The sequence below is a fragment of the Dicentrarchus labrax genome, unplaced genomic scaffold, assembly GCF_905237075.1.
Source record: "Dicentrarchus labrax unplaced genomic scaffold, dlabrax2021, whole genome shotgun sequence".
Taxonomy (NCBI): domain Eukaryota; kingdom Metazoa; phylum Chordata; class Actinopteri; family Moronidae; genus Dicentrarchus; species Dicentrarchus labrax.
In genome coordinates this window covers 1,375,295-1,398,802 of record NW_026136722.1, presented here as the reverse complement: position 1 = coordinate 1,398,802, position 23,508 = coordinate 1,375,295, and the positions used below count along the sequence as shown (strand labels likewise).

At 39.4% G+C, this 23,508-nt stretch overlaps 2 protein-coding genes across 2 annotated transcripts; one reads left to right on the top strand and one right to left on the bottom strand.

Moving 5' to 3' along the window:
- Positions 1 to 1,186: 1,186 nt before the first annotated feature.
- Positions 1,187 to 4,762, bottom strand: natd1 (protein NATD1). Its single transcript, XM_051388459.1, has 3 exons — positions 4,529 to 4,762; positions 3,302 to 3,420; positions 1,187 to 2,932 (listed from the first exon to the last, which is right to left on the bottom strand). The coding sequence occupies exons 1-3, from the start codon at positions 4,626 to 4,628 to the stop codon at positions 2,816 to 2,818; spliced, it is 336 nt and encodes a 111-aa protein (XP_051244419.1). The 5' UTR covers positions 4,629 to 4,762; the 3' UTR covers positions 1,187 to 2,815.
- LOC127356591 (trichohyalin-like) lies at positions 4,659 to 21,843 on the top strand. The gene is made up of 19 exons (XM_051388458.1): positions 4,659 to 4,757; positions 6,376 to 6,491; positions 7,383 to 7,446; positions 8,742 to 9,084; positions 9,292 to 9,391; positions 9,580 to 9,712; positions 13,243 to 13,352; positions 13,585 to 13,841; positions 13,994 to 14,229; positions 14,536 to 14,628; positions 14,814 to 17,702; positions 18,113 to 18,260; positions 18,522 to 18,627; positions 19,365 to 19,521; positions 19,719 to 19,811; positions 19,999 to 20,085; positions 20,504 to 20,645; positions 20,946 to 21,031; positions 21,129 to 21,843. The coding sequence occupies exons 1-19, from the start codon at positions 4,659 to 4,661 to the stop codon at positions 21,183 to 21,185; spliced, it is 5,316 nt and encodes a 1,771-aa protein (XP_051244418.1). The 3' UTR covers positions 21,186 to 21,843.
- The last annotated feature ends 1,665 nt before the right edge of the window (positions 21,844 to 23,508 follow it).

Below are 23,508 nucleotides of genomic sequence, written 5' to 3'. Positions count from 1 at the left end.
TTTTGTTTGTTTGTTGTTTAAAGCATGGTTGCTCGCACATATTTAACATATCACCGAGGATCCTTTCAACCGATGGAGGCTATTTGGAGGGACTGTTGGGAGGTAAATGATTAATCAATCAATGTTTTAATTATTAATCTACTACTGCAACAATGGTGTTGATTAATCAATAATGGAGAGAAGTGGTCCAGTCACAGCATCACATTCTGGTGGAGGGACACTGAGCCCTTCATGAGTATTGGGTATACATTATTATAACCTATCGACAACTGTAATGTATTGATGGTTGGTATTGGATGCCAGATTTAAAGTAGAAAACTTTTATAACTTTAGAGTAAATGTCATTTAACACTGGTGCATTAAGCATCCTCAAAGTCAGATATCAAATAGTCGCTGATATTAGTGCCCATAATTAGGTTATGTTGGCTAAAAACTAGTCAAATATAAGAATATTCTTTTTAAATGGCTCTGGTGGGTCATAGAGAGACTGTGGGTGTCTCTCCATCTTCCCCCTTTGAGGAGTAATCAGCTTTGCACCATATGACACACAGCCTCTGTGGTTTTGTTTAGCTGGTGGTTGACCCTGTTTGGTCAAGTAATGACTGTGTGTGAGCACTCAACCCTTCAGTACCTAGTTTATAAAACAAATCCACAGACCTAATTTAATTTGGAACCCCAGCTAGATATTTTTTAACCTATTAAGTTTCCATGGATCAATACTACAGTGAAATCAAAATACTGCTCATTGTTCTGCTGACACAGAGCTGTGAATTACTGTCCACCAATGTCATTCTTGATACCGTCACCAGATGGTGGCAAAACTCACCACATTCATTTACTTTAAACTGGTGCTGTTTGTTGCAGGAAGCTAAAACAAGTTTATCAAAAGAGATGATAGACTTAAAGTTACCAAGCTATACATATATAGTTAGTATGTAGACAGTTGTATGTCCTGAAGTAACTCTTTGACTTACTGTAGCCCTATATGTGGTAATTATTCCACCTTGCTTAATGTGTTCATCTTACAAAGTAAAAGGGTTTTATTATTATTTATTATATCTTAATACAATACTGATGAATGCACAGTGTCTAAAAATGTATTGCAAATCTTCTCTTTAAAGTTGTCTGTTTGGACATCTTCCTGCTACATACATACAGACATTGAAATTAATAATGTGATGAGTACTTGATTTATTTATTTATTTATTTATAGACAAGAATGGGGGAAAAAGGAAGTCACCTGCTCAATGCTTACTTTCAATAAAACACACAAATATAAACAAAAAAAATGAAATAACACCTTGAATACCTTGGCCTATCAATAGGTGAGTGTCACCTAAAGGAATGTCTTATAAAGGGAAAGTGGTTTCCTGCAGTTACCTCTAAGTGATTGGAGCAGACGGAGTCTGCCTTGCATTGGATCTGGTCTGTCCTGCCAGAGTGTGTTGAGTAACCTGAAGTGTTTTTCTCCTCAACACTTAAGATTGTCAACAGCAAAAAGCTCCTGAAGAGCCAAAAAGAGGAACCACAGTCATCCTTTTTATTTCAGTTGTCAAGTTTTCTTCTATGATGACCTTTATCATTTTGACACGAGCTGGCAAAAGAAGCCTTGTGGGTAAGAGAGAGAAACAACAACACAGATCAAATGACTTTTGAGCTTCAACCAACCAGCGTCATTTCCCTGAATGACAGTACAAAAGGATGGTGGACACTGTGGATTGTAATTGCCCTGAATGTAGCAGTGCTGTGTTTGAAATGCTGGTTTAAGCTAAAGATATTTATCCATAGCCACACTGAGGCGTTGTACCACAGTGACAAGCTCCAGACCCAATTTATCCCGTGTGTTGATAACATTTAACATGTACAGTAAGGAACATAATGAGTTTTATCTTGAGGCTTATTCAGGATTGCAGCTCCAGAGTTAGACATCCTCAGTTTGTGTTCTTTGGTTTACAAGTCCCTGCATCTTTTATTAATCGATTATGACTCCTCCGATAATGGACAGCTGCTGGAAGAAAGGGAAGTGGATACAGTAACGCTGGAGCACAAATTGAGAGTTTGGGAAAATAAATGTCTGCAAAATATAGATTATATTTTTTAAAAAGGACCCTTTACCCACCAAATTTATGCCGACACCTAAAATAAAACAAACTTTTCTTGATGTTGCAGTTAGTATTCTAAATGAGCACAATTTATAAGAAAGGTGGGAAAGCAAATTGAAAGAATAAGACAAAAAAAAGCCATAGAATATCAAAAGTGGGTCAAAATATAAAAGTCATCACAGTTTGTGCAACAGTGAAGTCACCGTTGCTCCAGTCCAAACTATTGCAGAGAAAGACGCCTGGGTTGGTCATCTGGTAGCGCTGCTCACAACCAGCGAGGCCACCGGAGGACAGAACATTTGCAACATACGATTTTGACTCACATCTGTTCTCATTACATGCCTAACCCTTGCTCCCAGCCAGCGACTGGTGTACGTCCTGAAGGTTTCTGTCTGAGGTAACAGGGCTTCAGCTTTGGTTAGTTGATTCGCTCATGGTTTTACAAGTCGTGACCAGCTGATTCACTTCCTGTTTCTGGTGAGTGTGTATCCCCGTGTTATGGACGTGACCGACCCGTCGACCCAGCGTTCAGCTCACAGACGTATTTCCTGTGAGATCATTTGTCTCCAGAGTTGCTCAATGTCATGATTAACAATGCCTGGAAGGTCCTTTGTTGTATTATCATCCTGTAACTCCAAAGCATGTTGCCAAACAGTATTTATCCCCTTGGAGTCTCTTTCTCCGTCTTTTCTCTGGCAGAGCGCCATGTAGGGTCATTGATAAATATGTTCAAAGTACTGAGGCTGAGGATTCTCTTTGACATATTTCTGAATGTACCAGCAGGTCAAGTGGGCTTTCAGATCCTCTTCCACCACAAAATCCATCGCTGCCTGCCATCACAGAAGCACAAAATCACGTTTAAATTGTTCTGACAGGCATTTTATACGAACATTGTGGTCATTTATCTCTATGTGTGTATTGTAGCTTCAGGAATCTGAGATATGCAACTGTGTGATCTGTGCTTGAGTATCCCAGATATAAGTGGTAAAATCCTCAGTGAAGTCATCTAAATAAAAGTTCTACTTAAACAGTCTCTGTCCTTTAAAGGTTTGTTATGTCAGAAATTTGAAAAAAGGTACAATCTGTGTTCCAAATATAAACAACACCATTGAGATGTGCACATGAACATACTTCAGATTTATATGTTTGGGCCTTTTAAGACATAAAGAGAAACTAACTGATGAACAAAACCCTTTTACCTTGGCCAGGTGCTTGGCTATTCCTCTCCCTCTGTAAGCATCTGGAACTTCAGTGTGTTGCAAGTCCACCGTCTTCTTCCCAACGTATTCGTACAGAAGAACCGCACGATCATGAGATCCTGAGGGCAGACAGAAGTCGTAGCTCTCAGTTAAGTGTGTGTGTGTGTGTGTGTGTGTGTGCACCCAACCCTCTCCTACAGCGTACAAACGCCAACCTGACACCACCTCGCTAAGGGTTACTCATAATACTTGCATACGATGGTGAATGTTTAAGGGCAAAGCTAATATAGCGGATTCATCAAAACTGCTCGGTGTGACAATCAACCACGAGACACAAAAACCTCCTTGTACATGTTATACAATCTTATGCTCCATTAAGTATAAAACATTGGAAGTTAAAGCTGAGTGTGAGCCCACTGCCTAAGTTATGGATCCACTTGTAGTAGCAGCTTCCTATCTAAATAAAATATTGCAACATGGCTGCTCAATATGACATGGCATTAGTGATTTGACCTCAAAACAAGAGGGTCGCTGGTTTGATACCATGTGATGTGGTGCACAGTCAGTAGCCTATAACTTCAAGAAAATAGGACATCAGCTGGCCATGTATAGACAAGTGCTGGGCAAATGAGAAAGGATAATGTAGCTTTAAGTGGAGAGAGACAGAGTTTAATAAAGATCTTCATTCGGGGAACAATGGCTTCCAGTTTTTTTGCTGTAAACACATCTCACAGCTCTCAAATCATAACTCAAATAAAACATTCAAACACCTGTATTTTAGTTTCATAAACCAAAAGGTTCACAGACCAAAAACAAAGGCTTACATAACAAACAGAAGAGCCACAGCCCAAATATGGGTCTGACTTATCAAAGGCAGCTTCACATAGAAGAATAATGGATGTTCGGGAGTGTCTTTGGGAGTGAATGCTGTTGTAAGTTTCATATTTTGCTTCCAGGAAAGAAACGATGAAAATGTTTTCGTCGTGCCACAACAACAAGCTGGGGAAGTCAAAGCTCTTTCATCTGTTCAGCTCAAGACACGAACCACCGTGTGAATAAAGTCGTGACATTCCCACTGTGTGAGTCTAGTAACACCTCTGGGTCCGTAATGGCAGCTGGAGTTATCAATAAGGACACGACGACGATGTTGGCAGCAAGGAAAAGCGACACCAACATCTGAGCTAACATTAGCCAGCTAGCATGCTAATGCTGCCATGTTGAACTTACCATTTAGTCTTATAACAAACTGCCGACGCTTTTTATCGTGCTCCACTTGGATCTGAGAGGTGTTTGGGTCGAAAGCATTAGCCTGTGCGGCCTGGGCCATGGTGGCTTGCTACGGTGGACGACGGTGGCTATGCTACTCTACAGCGATGCTAACCAGAAATGGCTACATGAACATGAAAATGATGAACGGTCAAAGCAAAACACTTCATCCACCGAGATCAGCTGTGAGGTCAGGTGACATCCAGCCAATCAGCGCCGGGGTTGTCAGAGAGGAGGGGGGGGGGTTATTGTAATATAACACACACAGGTATAATATAACGTTACAAGAGTAGAGAAAGCTCACACTGTTTAAGGACAAAGAGGTTTGAAACCAAATTATAAAAGCCACAGTCAATGTTTCACATGCTGCATTCAAGTACTGTGGGAAAAGTTTCATCATTATTCTCCGACGTGCTTAGTTAAAATTGTACAAAGGTGAGTTTTATTGGTTCAGACCTGGCGAGAGAAATACTTATTTTGGTTGAACATGATTTAATACACGATGACTATATCAGAGCTCCTGGAGTATATCCAATGGTGATTTTAGTATTTATTTAGATTAGATTCAACTTTATTGTCATTGCACAAAGTACTAGGACAAAGAAATGCAGTTAAATATCTAACCAGAAGTGCAAACAGCAGTAAAGTGCAGAGTAATGTGCATATGTACATATATATAGGCCTATATGAATATGCTAGCAGGATATTTACAGTATGAACAGCATTCACAGAATGAACAGAGTGAAGTGAATACACAAAGATATATACAGCTATTAAGTTAAGATATTTACAGTATGAACAGTGTTAGCAGTAATTATATAGTGTCAGTACAAGTAATTAAATTGGTTGACATTATATACAGACAGCTAGATATGAATACACTATAGGGAGATATGTACAGTATAGACAAAGGCAAGTGAATACACTATAGATACAGTAGGACAGTTTAAATATGAATTAAAGGCACATTGTTGTTGCAGATGTTAAAATGTGCCAGTTGAGGTTAGTAAGAAGTGGAAGCTGAAATGTGCCAACTTTATCTATTGTGCTCTTACAATAGCAGTCATAATAAATGGAGACCAGAGATGATTACAACACGTTTTACATTTTACTTTGATGCCAGTTGAGCTCACAAAGATAGAGATATACAGCTTGTGTCACATTTGCATGTTTAACACATTAGTTCAACATGAACACCTTAATATTACCTGATGCTGATATCTGCTTCATGACATTATATTAAGCAAACAATATAGTTCTAACCTCTAGAAATAATAATAATAAAAATACAATTTCTCATTGAGCTATAGATTATTTTCTCAGTCCATTCAGGCTATTATGACTCTAATGAACTTAACTCTAATTGCGTGTTAATTGCTTTCTTGGTGTAGCTCAAAGAGTATCTCAAATAGTTTTTTGGTAGTTGAGTTCTGGTCACAGATCTACAGTGAGCGCTGTGTGGTTGTCCTCAGCAGAACAAATGCACAGTCCGCAGCCATACTTTTTATCAGTTGGACTAGAGAGACTTCATGTGTTTCTCTCCACTACTGTTGTGGATTGTGCTCAAGCAAATTAAATACTGTGTCTTGATCTAAACTCCAAAGATGTACGTCAAGATCACTAAAACTACAGAGTGGTAATCCTGTTAAGATGTTGGCCTAATCCTGCAAAACTCTAATGGAGTTTGTCAACTGTGTATAGGATTGTGTGTGTGTGTGTGTGTGTGTGTGTGTGTGTGTGTGTGTGTGTGTGTGTGTGTGTGTGTTGTATAGACCTATTTGTGATTAGTTCTCTCTAGTTTTTGCCAGAGTAAGAAGGAGCGCAGGTGGAAAACAATATCAGCCAGAAGTTCTTGTGTTTATCTCGATAGTCTCCTTCAGTGTTTTTTCATCGTACTGCTGAAAATCATGTCCAAGAAGCAAAGGTAAGTGAGCATTATGTGTTGTTTCCTTTTATACTATGTTTGGTCTGAAATTAGATGGATTAGTCTAAATATAAATGCAAACAGATTCAGACATTGCTGTGATCATAACATCTTAATTAAAGTACGTGATTCACATCAAGATGAGAAGGAACAGTGAGCATATTTATTTGTGTATTTACTATTTACTTGGTACCTTCTGTGTCTACATGTGATCAGTTTCCTGGCAATGAATTCTCACTTTCTTGACGTGAGAGAGATGGATGTGTTATAGATTAAAACATTTTTTAATCCTTGCTCTATAGCCTCTGCATTACACCCACACTGCTGCCAAACCATGTAATGTTTCCTGGCACCGTCCTGCTAACACTAGGCGCTAATTTACTACATGTAAAATGCTCCTCCAACTCCTCTGAAGTAATCACAGCTTTCCAAGTGTCACATAAGCAGCTAAGCAGACCATTTGTTGTTGCAGTTATTTAACCACCAGTACTAATATGGGAAAGGGCTCATTGCAATGTCACACTGTAGCACTTTAAGATGAATGCTTGTCCTTTGTAACACTCAGCATTGTAAAGTAATAATGTCGGGTATCTTGAACTGCACTTAATTGTGTCATTATAGCAGCTACAGGGTCTGTTAGGCCTACAGAAGAAACGTTGTGTGTTCATGGGAAAAATAACTGCACAGATTATCCCTTTAAACCACATCACAGATGCAGATGTTTGCCAGCTACATATTATTTTTATCAACTTGGGTTACATCCACAAGCTGTTCAGTTGCTGCTTTTCAAGTAAACATTTTGTTTGCATTTTATGAATTATCAGCACATGTAAGCTAGAGACATTTTGAAATATTGTCAATCCCAAATAATTGTTTTATTCTTATGTACAGCACGTGGCCTGAGACCCTGGTAAACTCTAAGACAAACAAACCTACACAGAAGACAGGAGGAAAGGTAAGTGCCACAGTTACTTTGTTTTGTAATTTTGTGATGCTTATGACCTTAAGCATTCAATTTTGTCTGAAAGACGCCTCTCAGAGACACAAATGATTGTTTTATTACACTGACTTTGAAAGAATTGTTGAAAGGAGAAATATAGTGTTATGTTAGAAAGTTTGAGTGAGTAGGCAACATGTGACTTTTAAAATATGACTTTACATTTTCACTGTATTCATTCTTCTAGAATAAATGTAGTATCCCTCTGTATACCTGATAGCTCAAAATTCACTTCAAGAAAAAAAAATTCACAAGGGACAATAAAGACCATGATTAAATGCTCCAGTTTATGATTTTTGCGAGTACAACAGTATTGTTACAATTCAACAACTTAAAGTTAACACATTACCACAACAATTTAACTCAGATCAACAGAGGACATTTACATTTTGCAGGCAAAAGTGTGCTGAATGTAACACATCTGCTCAGCCAGTCTTTTGTGTCATTTAAAATAATGGATTTCACGTTTTAATTAGTGTTGAGGCTCACTGGCAAATTGCTAACCTGGTTTTGTGAGGGTTGAAGTACAGAATCTTACGGTATAATAACTCCTCTTCTTCCAGCAGCACAGTTAATGCCAACTGTGTAAATGAAATTATTGGACTATATTAATGTTCTGTGTTGTTCATTTAACATGGACACAATTTCCCCAGAGTGTCTGGAGGTTTTTGCTAGGAACGCATGTATTTGGTTTGATTTATTTTGCCATTAATGGCTGAAGTTCAAGTCAGCGCAGTTACAACCTGCACAAGCCGCTAAGTCAGGACTCTTCGAGCCTCCTCTAATTGATTTCTCTGTCTTGTGGTCCAGCCTCAGATTGATTGCCTCTGCAGTTGGTGAGGTTGCATCTCCACAGACTGGAATAGACTGCCTAGGTCTGATGGCTTTCCAATGCTCAAGTGTGATTAAATGTAATATGTGTGTGTGTGTGTGTGTGTGTGTGTGTGTGTGTGTGTGTGTGTGTGTGTGTGTGTGTGTGTGTCGTTTGTCCATGATCACAGTGTCGGTCAGATGGTACTTAAGCAAATTAAGAGCTCTTGTGAGGATTAAAAGGTTCTCTCCAGTAGTGATTGGATTGTATGTGTCAAAGAGTCCAAGTTGGGATGGGGGTGAGCAGGAGGTGCGATGTTTTGACATTTAAATATCATCATCCTCAAAACTAAAAACAACACAGAACTGTTCTGTTGTGACTTATTTTCTTACACAATCCCTGTTAAACATCTGCTCTTGCTCTTCTTTTTTCTCTCTCAAAGGACTTAACAGCATTGACTGTACCTGTATCTAGTGGAGGTAAACATGCTGGCAGAAGTAAATCTAGAACCATTGTTGCTTTTGGAAGGAGCCACAGCCTCAGCAGCAGAGGTAGTGACTCGACTGATAGTAAGGCTGGTGGCTCTTTGAAAAGAGACAGCATCAGCCACCAAGGCTGCGTTGGCCACCAGGGTACTAGACAAGGGTCTCGCCCAGCTGGACCAGCTCTCCGCCTCTGCACCAGCCGGAGCTTTTCTTCCCTCCACACCTCCTCTCTCACTGCTGCTCCGTTCATGAGAAGCAGCCGCTCTCTGAACAGACTTGACCAGAATTCCACTGGAGACGGTAATTTCATTGTTCAATTTGTGTGTTATGTGTAGTTCTGAAGTATATTTACAGAATATGTAGACAAATTATTATTATATATTATATTTCGAAAAATCTAAATGTGTGTGTCTGATTTTACTTATGCTATCTACTAGTTTTGCACTATTGTCTTATGCAGTATATATATACACAGCTATTATTTCTTTACTGTTGTCTCTGAAACAGATCCAGGTGCAGTTCCAAGTTCACAAGAAAAAAAAGGACAAACTACAAAAAAGAAAGCTCTGAATTCTGTCCAGCTGTCCTCGTCTAAGGAGCAGATCAGGTTTGTTTTTAAGAATTTGTATGAGGGCTCCTGGATTTGTTTTATGGTTTCTTTGTGAAAGTCCAAATGAATCAGAAACAGGTGTATTGCTAAGTAGGTTTTCACATACAAGGAATTAATACATGTTAGGGATTGGCAGTCAATACTAACCATAACAATCTTTTTCATTTATGTTTTCATCATTAAAGGAATAACAAAGACCAGTGTCATGTTGATAATACTGAGAAAATGAAAACCAGCAGCTCCTCTGAGCCAGAGTCTTCTTCCTCTTTGGTTTCTACCGCTGAATGTCATCGTGACTGCAACAAAGTAAAGAAACAGGTACTTTTAGTTTTACTTGTTTATAATTTATGAGTAACCGCTGTTGCTGGATTTAAGGCTCTGCAGGCTAGAAATGTCAAGCTGGCTTTCTGCCTTTGTCTGTGTGTACTGATCAGCATATTACATACATTAATAACTGTTCTACAGTTGCATAGTCGATTGGTACTGACGCATGTAGCCCCTCCATATAAAGGTGCAGCAGTGATTGTAATAATTGAATCTCTTTGTTCTTATCAGAAATATAGTTGGGTTAAAAGCCAAATTAAGGCATTCACCTGGTAGAACTAAACTACATTATTTTGGTTTCAGAGGCAATCACAGCACTGTCTCAGCTTGTACCTTGGTTTCAAGTGATTCAGTTAGCTGGTCTAGACAGTAAGAAAGTATATAAGTGTAGTAGTTTCTTGCTGGCCACTGAAAACATGCCACATCTTCGGCCCTTGTGTTCTACCTAACAAACATAAGAATTGTGAGACACTGTCTCATGGAGCTATTATTCAACATCAAATGATACATCCCCTTTTTGAATGAAAGTTCCTATTCACTGGAGCCATACTAGGATTTATGCCTTTTCTGTTTCTCTACGTGTGTGTGTGTGTGTGTGTGTGTGTGTGTGTGTGTGTGTGTGTGTGTGTGTGTGTGTGTGTTCCCTCCTTGCACTTGAGGATGTGGCTTTGTTGGTTTGTGTGTTTGCAGTGTTCCTACCCTTTCCTTTCCTTGTTAATCTGCATATTTTGTCCTGCCACAAATGATTATACATTTTCTTCCAAAACATGTGAATCAAAGAGTTTAATGAGGTGAAAGTCATTGGGGTATTGGAGGGCAGGAACAGCACAATATATAGTAATCGCACAATAAAAAAAGTACAAGGAAAATGTTTAGTAATATTTTAGAAACTCTGAATAACAAACAGGTAATTATAGACTTAAAAATCAAGCTATAAAATGCCTGAAATGTTACAGTCATGCTAAGAATGTTGGATTAAGTCAAAAATAATTGTATAATAGCAATATCATAATCAGAGTCCTTGTGTAAGAGATTCAATCTTTAGTGGTATTTGTGTGTGTTTATCTTGTCATTAAAAAGTTGTTGCCAAATTAATCTAATTTTAATGTAAGATTTCAAAAGACATGGAGACACCTTCAGTATATGCTGACGACTATATTCTTTGTTAAATGTTGGAAACGTTTTACATTCAACTCATTATTTTATTTTCTTCATTACTTTATTTAAGACCTAATTTTGACAAATATACCATCGAGAGAACATGGATTAAAAAGTATTTTATAGAAAAAATGGCCTATTAAGTTAAACTTATTCTGAAGTGAATAAGGAATCCAATACTTTTGAAGCTACATACAAGAACAATACTAACTGCTGCTCCATATTAATTGTGTTTTTTGTTAAATCCTCTGTGTTTTTAACTTAATGATGACTAATTTTAAGCAGAGAAGATGATTTGTAAACCAAGTTAAAAAGACAAAAAAGAACCTCAAATGTTGTTATACCCCCTTTTCTGTGCCAGGAGTTGAAACGCTCGTCCCTCCCTCGTTACAGTTGGCTAAAATCCCACGAGCGCAGAGCTATTAAGACCTCTGCTATTGTGAGTCTGATCCTGACACATTGTCGCAGCATGTTTAAGTGTGCTTACTTTGGTTGTTAACATGCATAAAAACCAAAACTTATTGCGTAGCACATAAGATGCTTTGCTTCTTCTTCAGCCTGACCTACTCAACTTTAAGAAAGGATGGATGATGCGGCAGAATGCATCTGGACAGGTGACTTTGAAGATTCACTGTCACTTTTATATAGCAGTAGTATATATTTATATTTGATAAGAACAGTGGCATGATTACAAGCTAATAATCTTGTTCTGCTCTGACTGTGAATGTGTCTCTTATATAGTGGCAGCAACACTGGTTTGTCCTGACTGACCAAATCCTGAGGTCCTACAAAGATTCAATAGCTGAGGAGGTATAATAGTAATGCTATAATCTGCTTTGTTAAATTAAAAAATAAAAGATAAAGAAACTCATGGGCATAGGTAAAATGTGACATCAGGCACTCAGGCATATAACTCTACTCAGCATTAACTGTAAGTGAATGTCTGAATGGAGGTTTATGTTATAGATATTTGCCCCTAAGTTGCTTTGTTCCCTGATTGTTCATTTCAGGCAGCTGATGTGGACGGTGAGATAAACTTGTCCACATGTTTTGACATCACAGACTACCCAACTCAGAGGAACTGTGGTTTTCAAATTCATGTGAGTTCAATAGTTGCTCAAATTAACAGTCAGATAAATTAGTAATGCATACAGTTCAATGAGTCTGATAACATATATGTCATCACATGTGCTCTGTAATATGTGGCAAGTGTGACAAGGCATGAACTGAGCACACTGGGCATTGCCCTGATTCTTAATTAGGTAGGATGACAGCAAACGTTTTTATATTTTTAAATCAGTTATGTAGATTTTAATTCTCGTGTTTTCTTTTTACCCACATGTCTCAATAAATGTTTAGAGGAGTAAAATAAAGTTATTCAGCTGTAACACAGGCAGGAAGGTCAAATTGTATGTGGCAGTGTCTAACCAGCTGGTATCGTTGATCTCTGGTTGAAGTTGCTGGTTGGTGCTGGAAAAGAATACACCAGCTTCTAATCTGCAACTGTGCTCGTTTTGGCTTTTCTACCAGAATTGTCTCACTTTTGCACAAACTGTTTTAGTGTGGAGGCAAATTATAAAGACTCTGTTCCATCACTTGCAGTAGCCTCTCCAGAGTCATGTGGCTTTTTCTGTGGCTCCTCTGTGATGAAGGAGTGATGTCCTTTGTGTATTCTTTGCAAACCCCTCAACACCCCTGTGTTTCCCCCTTTATTTAGTAAATTATTTATTTATCTGTATCACTGCAATCATAGCTGGATTTCACTCTGAAGGGAAAGATGCTTACTTACTGTAACATACTGTTTCATGGAGGTTTGGGTCTATTATTGCTCTTTTCTGCTGTCTGTAATATGCTTATCTGCAATTCTCTATATGGCATTTACTTTAGTGAAACCTATATGGTTGTCTTCTGCCCACTCACAGTGGAACCAAAGCAGTTTTTAAGTTCCTAACTACTGTAGTTTCACAGTATGTGATATTTACTGTTGGGGATTTTATTTGTCTGGTTCGGGGCACATTGCGAAACTAAGACAAAACTGTCAATATTCCTGTTTTCTTACTGTACTTTGTTGTATTGTTTTCATATGGTATATACTAGTAACAATGCATTACTCACCACTATATGCACATCTAATTCTTCTTCACAGCATACTATACTGCATTTGAAAAACTAAGTTACATCACACATCACTAATCATGAAATATATTCAATATTTAAAAAAATCTTAAGTTGGATGTTTGACTAAAGAGCGGTGGGTAGCAGGAGTCAAGCTTTGATGTTACACTGCATTGTGGGTAAATCAATTCTAACACATCCACTGCCTTTCACTGAAAGGTGTGTAATGAATAATATCTCTCTCTCCACAGACAAGAGACGGAGTATACACACTCTGTGCTATGACCTCTGGGATGAGGCGTAACTGGGTCCAAGCAGTGTTAAAGAATGTGAGGCCCAGTCCTACACCTGACGTCACAAGGTAAATAAAGTTGTTTTATTACATTTAGAAAAGGGCTGCATGATTAGTGTCAAAGATAAAGATAGATACAAATATATTGCACTGTTCCAGATCTCACTGTATCTGCCTTTAGGACTAATTTCTTGAAGTATCCTAACTTACCAGCTATTTTATGTATATTAGTGGGTTGAACATACTTAATAAATTATGTGTTGTGTATAGTCTAAAGAAGTTTCTTTTGTATCTGTCAAAGCTTCCTCCCAGAGCAGACGACTCAACAGAAATCACAGCAACCGGACTCACAATCAGCTGAGGTTCTGGAGAAAGCTGAACACCAAGACAGCTTTTCTCAAGAGCACAGAACCAGTGAGGGTGCAGAGGAAACACATCGACGGCAGGAAGAACAAGAACTCAAACTGCAGTCAGAGAGAGAGCAGAGTTCTGCTCTTTCTCCCATCAATCCTCCCCAGCAGGTGGAAGAGGACAAAGAAGGTGCTTTCTGTCATCGATGTACGCTTGGAGAGTCATTTAAAAAAAACTGTGACAAATGAAGAAAGAAAATCACATATTTTTAAAAAATAGCTTAAATTTGCTCCATCATGCAACGTACATAGTGGTAGTGATACACAGTTAATTTCTTTGTATAACTTTCTGTTCACCAGGTGAGACAGATGTGACTCCATGCATTGAAGGAGCTGGAGGTGATCGCTCTGCTTCCACAACAATCCGCTCAAATGATGAGTGTTTTGATGGAAACATGCAGAGTGAAACTGAGCAGCAAGTTAAAACCACAGCCCAGAGTGAGGAGCAACAAGTATCAATAAACCTCAGCTGTGAGTGCACAAAAGTGAAGAAAAATCTGCCCTGTGAGCAGCAAACTGGCCAACTTCTCAAAGAGGTGAGATCATGTTTGAGTGTGTGTGTGTGTGTGTGTGTGTGTGTGTGTGTGTGTGTGTGTGTGTGTGAATTCCACAAACTTACAAAATTACAAACTAGAAATAACAAGCGACTCAATATTGTGAGGAATATATCAGAAGTGCACAAATATGGGGTGCCCCAGTAGCTCACTTTGACCAGCCCAGCATTGATTCCAACCTGTGGCCCTTTGCTGCATGTCATCCACTCTCTTTTCTCTCCTTTTCCTACCTTCAGCTGTCTCTATCACTTAAAAACATAAAAGCACAAATACTTGTTTTCTCTACAGCTGGAACAAACACAGAAGGAATTGTCTCGTCTCCAGCAGTTAAACAGGACTCTGCAGGATGAGCTACAGCAAGAGAGAGAGATTCATCAAAGGGTAAGGGTTTATCCACAGGTATAACACAGAAGACAACTCAAACATATAAATATTCACAGTTTTTTAGTAGCATTAGTTAGTTTGAAGGTGATACATTTATGCCCGCTGCCATATTGTGTACTGTAAATAGACTTGGAGAGGTGTATATCAGCATGTCCTAATTTAAGCTCACTGTTGTCCTGTAGAACAATCTTTTAAACCCCAGCTCGTCTTCGGAACGAGCATTGGCTTTACAGCGGCTGCAGAAGATGAACCATGAGCTTCGCCTTGAGCTGGAGGCTCAAAAGAGGATTCAGGAGGAAGCCAGAGAGGCTGAACTACGGCGACGAGTCGATCTCTTAGCTCAACAAGCACAGTTACTGGTCACAGGTGATGCCACAGCACTTGCACAAGCCCATCTAGAGCAAGACCGCCTGCGGTTTCATGAGCTGCAAGTGGAGTGGGAGCGTTGTGTGGCCTCCCTGAAGTCCCAGCTGAGCGTCAGTGAGGAGAAGAGGCAGGAGGCTGAGTCACGCTCAACACAGCTGCAGCAGGAGTTGCAGAATTTCCACAGTCTCCAGCAGGAGGCTGATCGCTTGCAGAAAAATCTCCAAGAGGTGTCAACTCAACTTCGTGCTAATGAGGAGGCACAGGCTCAAAAGGAGGATCGCCTACAGAAGCACCTCATGCTCCTTCAAGCAAGTCAGGAGAGAGAACGGAAGAGTTTGGCTGCTAGCCTGGCACAGGCAGAGCAACACTCACAAGACCTCCAGGAGAGACTGGAGAGGGCTGAAGAGCAGGTGGGGTGCCTGAATAAGACTCAGACCTGGACCACAGAAATTGAGAAGGCTCAACAACAGCTTCAGGAGGAGCTAGCATGTACAGTATCTGCTGTGCAGAGACTTCAAGAGGAAAGAGAGCAGCTCAACTGTCGCTGTCAAGAGCTGCAGAACCAGTTATCTGAGGCAGATGGGGAGGTGAGCAGGCTGCAGAGTCGCTTGAAAACAGATGAGACACACTACTACAATCTTGAGCACTCCTATGAGAGAGTCTGTGAGGAACTGCAGCTGGTCCTAGGGAAGGTGCAGGAAAAGGAGACTGAAACACAGGACATGCGAGAAGGCTACGAGAGACTCCTGGACAGGAAGGAGCAAGAGCTGAGTGAGGTTTTGCTGAAGATGGAAGTCTTAGGTAATAGCCTGGAGGAGACAGAAGTGAAGCTGAATGAAGTGTTGAAAACTTGCACCTGTGCTTCGGCTCAGCTGAAGGATGAATCCTCAGAGCCTGCTCAGGAAAATGAGAGACAACAACAGACCACTGATCCTCTCACTGAAAATGACAGCAGGCTAAAGGCAACAGACAGCTCAAATGCTTATGAAACTGCAAGAAGCCATTCTCACTCAATGGACTCATCATGTCAGAGCATTGCCACTTCAGGAGATGACCCAGAAAAGTTTATGTGTGTGATCCAGGCACTCGAAACCAAGCTGTATGTAACAGAGGAAAAGTTAAGGGACATCATGCAAAGACTGGAGGAACACCAGAGCCACATCAGCTGCCAGGACCCCCACCTTTGCTCTCAGCTCACTCGGAGCCGAGCCACTGCTCAGCATCTCAGTCTGCTGCTTCACAGTCAGGCCAAGCAGAGCCAGCGCTTCGCCCAGGTGACAGAAAGTCGCTGCAGGATGTTGGTTGGTAGGTTTCAGGTTTCTCTTAACATTATTCAAGCCTGCAGAGAGAGGCTTCAATCCACCCCGATTAATATTACAGACCTTGAGAGGCAACTAGCCACCGTTGTAACCTGCCTCCAGCAAGGAGAGAAAGATGCAGAGAGACAACAGCATGAATCACATAACGCCTGCAAAGGAGATGACAGGATCCTCAATGATGAGATATTAGCTGGAGCTGAGAGCCATATTAGTGCTAAAAGTAAACCCACTAATACATTACCCTCAGAGGATGACATGGGAAGTGTTGGGAGGTGTTTAATGAGGGAACTATTTGTAGTTGAAAAAATGGTGTCAGTCCTTCAGAGTCAGCATGGTATTAGACAACTAGTACCAAGAGGGGATGAGGGGGATGAGGCACATAGGTACAAAAGCATAATCTCCCAAAGAATAGCCTTAAAAAGGACTCAGTCTGGAAGAGCAGAATGTGACAACAATGAAAGGGCCATCAGTAGAGTCTGTGCTGAAGCAGAGCTCATTTATGCTGCCTTGAAATTTCAGCAGCAATATGAAAGCGTGACTCAAGTAAATAATGAAGAAGTGGAGGCTCAAAGGAAAGATCTGGCAGATATCAATCCCCCCGAGTTGGCTCCTTACGAGGAGGGAGTGCCGGTAGACGGCAGAAGTTCAGAAGGAGCTGCAAAACCAGCTGAAAAGGATGAATCTGATGCCAAAAAGGTAGAAGCAGAGAAAGAACCAGAGTGGTTAGAGAGACTTATATCCCGGCTTCAAAGAAGGGCAAAATGCTTACGCAAACTCTGCCAGGAGATTTCTGATGCCGATGGAGTAGAGAGTAGTGTGGACAGCAACTGGGAAAATGCTTCTGCAGCTGACTTAAACTGGATGCAGGAGCAGGCAAAGTTAATTTATTTGTCAGACAGGCTGCACTTGGATGTAGAGCAGGAGTTGAAACAAAGTGAGGTGTTACGGGAAAAACTGCAGGCTTTGTGTAAAGAGCAGGATATCACATTGAAGGATGAGCAGGAGGCTTTTAATCACACCTTGTGTCAACTACGGGAGGACAATAATATATTAAGAGAAGAACTAGAGCGTGCTGAGCAAAAGATAACATCTGTAGAGACTGGGAACCAGACACTCATGGAAGACATACGGAAAATTGAGGATTATCATGAGGAACGGATGAAAAAACTGGAAGCAAAGTTTCAACAGAAGATAAAGGAACTGCAGCATATCCACGAAGAAGAGATGAAACACTTGCATGGTTACTACATCAAGTCTTGTGTTTCAAAAGAGAAACAGACCTGCACAGAGGCACCTACTTTCACTGAAAATACCTCCTCCCTACCTGACCAGAATGAGCTCGGGAACCGAATGGAGGGAGGTGATGCCGGGAGAGAAAGACTTGAGGTAAGGTTAACTTATTTTTTTTGTCAGATACTTGTCCTCCTTAACAAGTAATTCGTTTTTAACAATTCACAGCTTTATTTTTTCCACTACCAGTAAAAAAAACCCCATTAGAATTAGTCTTTTACTGGACTCGTGTTTGGAGCTTTTTTTGACAGATCAACCTCGGTAAAAAAAGTTTACTTCCATTACTTTCAATTTAATTTGAAATCTTAAACCCTAATTGATTCCTTTAATTTTAGCTGTTAGATTTATTACAGTGGGCAAGGTACTGTTCCTAAAGGGAAAGCAGTGAAGACCATAGTACAGTACTAAACGGGCACACACACAACTACTATTTAACAATACAGAATCTCTCTTTACTTATATATACAGAATATATCAATACAGACTTTTTTTGAATTTCAATATAGGCATCCTGTGATGAAGGTTTCTCTGCCATGGAGGAAATGCACAGGCAGCTGATCGGTGATCTACAGCAGCAGCATCGGACAGAGGTGGCAGCACTTCTGAAGGAGAAAGATCAGCTGCTGCAGGAAGAGACGGCTGCCACTATGGCAGGTAAAGAAGAAGTCATACAAAAATAAAAGCACTGTAGGCATATTTAGTCAATAATAACTCATTTTATTTTATTGTATTTGTGATGGGGATTTTTTTGTATGAATGTGACATATAGGTTTCTTTCAGATCACCAAATTCTGGAGATCAGCAAAAAGAAGACTTAATAACTAACTTAGAAAAAGCTTGATTATGATATTAGATTATGAACAACAACATTCAACATTGGTAAACAGTTATACAAGTTGTCATATCTTTCCACAGCCATTGTAGCAATGAGGAGAGCCCATAAACAGGAGCTGGAGAAAAGCCGCCAGTCTCAGCACATCAAGGAGAGTGCTGACATCACACAGCTGCACAATGAACATGAGTGAGTGACTAAAGATCTTTCCACAGCACTTGTTTTTTCTCTTACATTGAAGCAACGGACCGACAGCTACTGTATATACAGCTTCCACTAAATATATTAGCACTGGTGCCCCTCAAGGGTGGGTGAGCTCCCCAGTTCTCTTCCCATTATACACATTCATTATTTAATGCAATTGTTAATTGTCAGCTGCTATAAAACCTCTGAAGAAGAGTTTGATCACTGCAGTTGCCTCCCTGCCACAAAGAATAAAGTATAAAGGTCCTCAGTGAAGCACCAGCTCATGTTTCTCACTAAATTGGGCCTCTTCATACAGGAACTTGTTTATCTACCAAGAATGTTTTGTGCTCCTCAGCGGGTGCTTGGCTGAAGAAATATTTAAATATTTAAAGGGGCTACATTATTTTAAAAAATCTGACACAGAGAGCTGAGTATTTAATCATAGGAGCGAACCCTGCATTCGAGTGAACTCATCTGTAATTTGGGAAATAATCAAACAAATAATAAACAAATTATGTCATATTTTCTTCCAGCTGTGCTTCTTTTGTCAGTTTTCCCCTAAAGATAAATGAATCAGCAGTTACTAGCCATTGGGCCTGTCTGTGTCTGGCAGCTATTTCCTCCCCAATTACTCATAATAGCTTTTTTCTTCCTGCTAGTAATAGTATTTTAGCCAAATACATATTGCTCCCTCCTAGGAAGGTTTTGTCATCATCTGTGCTTCTGTTTTGCCACTGCAGGACGGAGATCCAATTAATGCACAAGGAGCTCGAGGTGTTGTCGGTTCAACACACACAGAAATGCCTGGAAAACTCTCAGTTGAACCAGAAGCTGCAAGATGAGAGACAAGCCTTGATGCAGTACCAAAAAGAAAACCAGGAGCTCAAAAAGAAGCAGGTATAAACATTTTCTTTTCACAAAGGTGTCAGCATAGCAGATTATTTTTCATTTGTATTCACCCAGAATATCCACATCTCGGAGCTGTAAACAGTGTGTGTGTGTGTGTGTGTGTGTGTGTGTGTGTGTGTGTGTGTGTGTGTGTTTCCAAAGTCATATATAAAGTTTATTAGTGTATCTCTGTGTCATCCTTTAAGAGAGCCACAGATGAAATGTCTCAGCTACATTTCTCACTAAACGGGAAGCAGTCAAATGTTGCCCCTCAAGTTAATGACTTCTATGAGATGGAGGTAAGTGTTGGGAAAGGTTTAACCTTTATCTTTGTCCCACATCATGAACTCCCCTAAAAGTCTGCACATTACATAACTTTGATTAATCCAATTTTAGGTTTTATAGAAACATGTTTATAAGTTTGCACTTATAATTGTAAATTACTGTAAAACCGTAATAAGTATTTTATGATACTTTATGTTACAGGTGGTTCTACGGGCGAGGGAGGCCGAAATGCATTTTCTCAGACAGGAAGCTCGTTCTCTCAGGGATGAGTTGAAGATTGCTCGAATGGTACTGAAATCTTCCGGGGATTTATTTAGCTAGATTACAAGATAAGATAACACAAGTAGTCTTTAAGGAATCTTCTGCCTTCATACTTCAAACACAGTTGGTATTTACTGAATTTAGTGGGTGAATATAAAAGAAAGTACGTAACATTAACAACAAATATCTCCACTTCCATTTAAAATTAACCTAAAGATTTAAGGTAAAAGAAATGAAAACAACGTGATGAAGTTAAAAGTTAAAGTTAAGTGAAGGCTGCTGCAAAAAATTATACAAATTATACAAAATGTATCACATACTGTATGTAAAGGATGTAATTGTATACTTTACTGTCTGTTACTTGTCTGAAAATATATTATTTATATGAAAAGAGCATCTATGACAAAAAGAGATTTCACACTCTGTGTGTGTGTGTGTGTAACAGGACAAGATATATGTCCAGAACAAGCTCAAGGCCCTCTATACGAACAGCCAGGATGAACCCCGTCAGGATGTCAACAAACTCTGTGAAGATTTCAATTTCGCTACTTGGTCTCCAGGCAGAGACGCTTCAAGACAGAACCTCGGTGAGACACTTTATACTTACTACTACAATTACTATATTATGAGATTTATACTCAAACACTCTCAAACGTTTAACATTTCCTCAATTGTTTAGTGAATCGTGCACACGGTTGAATAAATGCATGTTTGGAGCCACCAATAGTTTGACATTTTCACCAAGAGTTGGATTAGAAGATTGATACCACTCTTATATCTGTGCAGTAAATATGAAGCCACAGACAGCAGTCAGTTAGGTTAGCTTAGCATACAAACTGGGTGTAACTATATTTCCCAAAATGTTCCTACCCTGTTGCTTTTCGCAGAAGACACAGTGACAAACACAAGTAAAGCTTCTATTCTGAAAAAAACATCATCCCTCACACGTCAGATCAGAGGAGTGAGATCAAAGGTAAAGTTTGCTGCTGCATCAAAAGGAACCTTTTTGTGTGAAGTATTTCAGGCATACTAACTTTTATCTCTTCTCTTTTATTCTGTTTGGCTTGCAGAGTTTAAAAGAAGGCCTCTCTGTCCAAGAAAGAATGAAGCTGTTTGAGTCTGTCTGATCCAAACATCTACTTTACAGAGTAAAACTGCTGTATGGTCGGCGCAGTTTAAAGACAGAAGATGTATTTCCATCTATTATGTGTAACTTGGCGTTACACAATGTGTGTTATATTATGTGGAACTCTTTTTACTGTGTAAAAGGTCTATTTGTTGTTCTTTGTTGCTGATGTGCTTTTGAAACGTGTGTAAGAAAGAGAGATAGATGCATCATACAACCACTAGAGGGAGCAACAAACACTGTTTTTTCTAGATAAACATTTCTAAAAGTTTACTATTAAATATTACAGAGTAATCTCAAAGGAATGATCTTTATATTTTGATGCTCAGCACATTGCACAGTGCAACTTATAGACACACTGTCTGTGTTTTTACTGAAAGAGAACTCAGTGTGTTGCATCAGTTATGTAAAAAGTGTTATTAACATATTGTACCACTAGATGTAGCATAATACAACATTACTCTCCCAGCAGAGGGATGGATGACGTCGGTGTAACTATATCTGTTTTTAAACCTTAAAACCTGCTCTGCAGCTGCTGCAAACACAAGCAGACAGCAACAGTGTTTCATGACCAAAAACATTTGAGCTGCAAAATAAAATAATGACAGTTATTTTCTAAAGGTTACTATTTTCTATTAATAAATAGAAATTTTAGTCCTAATGTGTTTTTGTATTCTGGTATCATTTAGTTATGTGAAAACATTCAGCAGAACACATCATAAAGTCTATTAATGGCACATTGATGATCAGTAGCGTGCTGTAAATATATTATACATATATATATACATATATACATTTATATTATAATATCAGATATTTTATCAGAGGTTGATTTGTTTTCACAGCCTGAAGTGATGAATAGGCTGTGTAGTTTACATGTAGACTTGAGTCACACATATTATGGGCTGTTGTAAAGCTCATGTCAGGTGTTGCTAGCAGCAGCCTGATGACGTTTTTGGAGAACATGCCAAACTCATGACGCCCAATTGCAAAACTGTCTTACAGTAAAATGAAGTGTCCCAAGTGTTGATATAACTGAGTTGGTGGGAACATGATAACCCAACAGAGAGAATGCCTGGGTGGCTGGTCAACCAAAAACTGAACCAAGACCTCTCCCACTGAATAGTTTACCATGCAGTGATAGTGCGACACAGTATCAACCTGAGCTCTCAGGAACCTGGCAGCTAATGAGGAGGCTGGAGCAGGAAAACACAGACTGCTCTCCGCTCTCACGTGGGACTCACATACTGTACCTCATTAGTGGAGCATCAAGTCTGCACCGAGCATGCAATAGATAACTTACTTCAGCAGGGTCTCCAACATCAGACCAGCTGTCATACAGAAGAAAAAAAGTCAGGAGTCCCTTATTTCATAGCACAGAGATCGCCAACCTTTAGCAATCAACTACCATTGCTGAACATGCTGTTGACTTTTAAGACACATGCCTCACATTGCTCAGATATATGTTACAGATTCCCTCAGTTAACCCTTAATGCTTCATATGTGTAAACTTAGAATTATCTATAATGTTACATGGAGAGCCTTATTAGTGTATTTTCTTACTTTAGGTTATTTTAGCCTGTCCAACTTTGTCTGTCGAACACAGATCCTTAACAATAAATCTCAGCATCTCCAGAGATTTGATTTCTGTGTAAATTGTAAATCTTAGCTCTCAGTGTCCTTGCAGAAGACCCAAATCTTGATGCTGCTGTTTTCCTTGGAGTCATATTCCTAAAGAGGAACATCACACCTCATTAATACCCAACACTCATCTTTCCCTCCCTTGTGACTTCAGTGTGTGAATCCACTCCAGTCATGTGAGCCGACACTTTGAAAGAGCAAAGCTGATTCTTAAAGTTATCCATCATGGAAATAATTCTGCACCTGTGAGCTTTTTCTGGCTGGCTGTAACATCATAAACACCATTTTGTTCTCTGAAATGTCATCAACGTGGTTTTTACATCAGGTAGGTAAGATTTTTCATCCTTAAATACATGAAGAACATTAATCCAGACAGGGCAGATGGAGTTCTTACTCTCATTCACTTGACTGACCAAGTTTGTCACTGACAAAATGAAATAATTATGTGAATGAACGTTCATTCTTGGCCTTGGAAATGCACTTTCTATCTTTAATGTAAGATGTGGTTGAAAGCTCCGGAAAAAGCAAATAGTTGGACTAGAACTTAAAGTTGATTAGTTGAAGGTCAGAAAATGTATCAACTACTTTGACAATTTTAAATTTAATTAAGAAGTCAAGTTTTTTGGGGCTGTTTTTCAGACTAAATTAGTATTTTAAGGAGGTCACCTTGACCTCAGGGAATG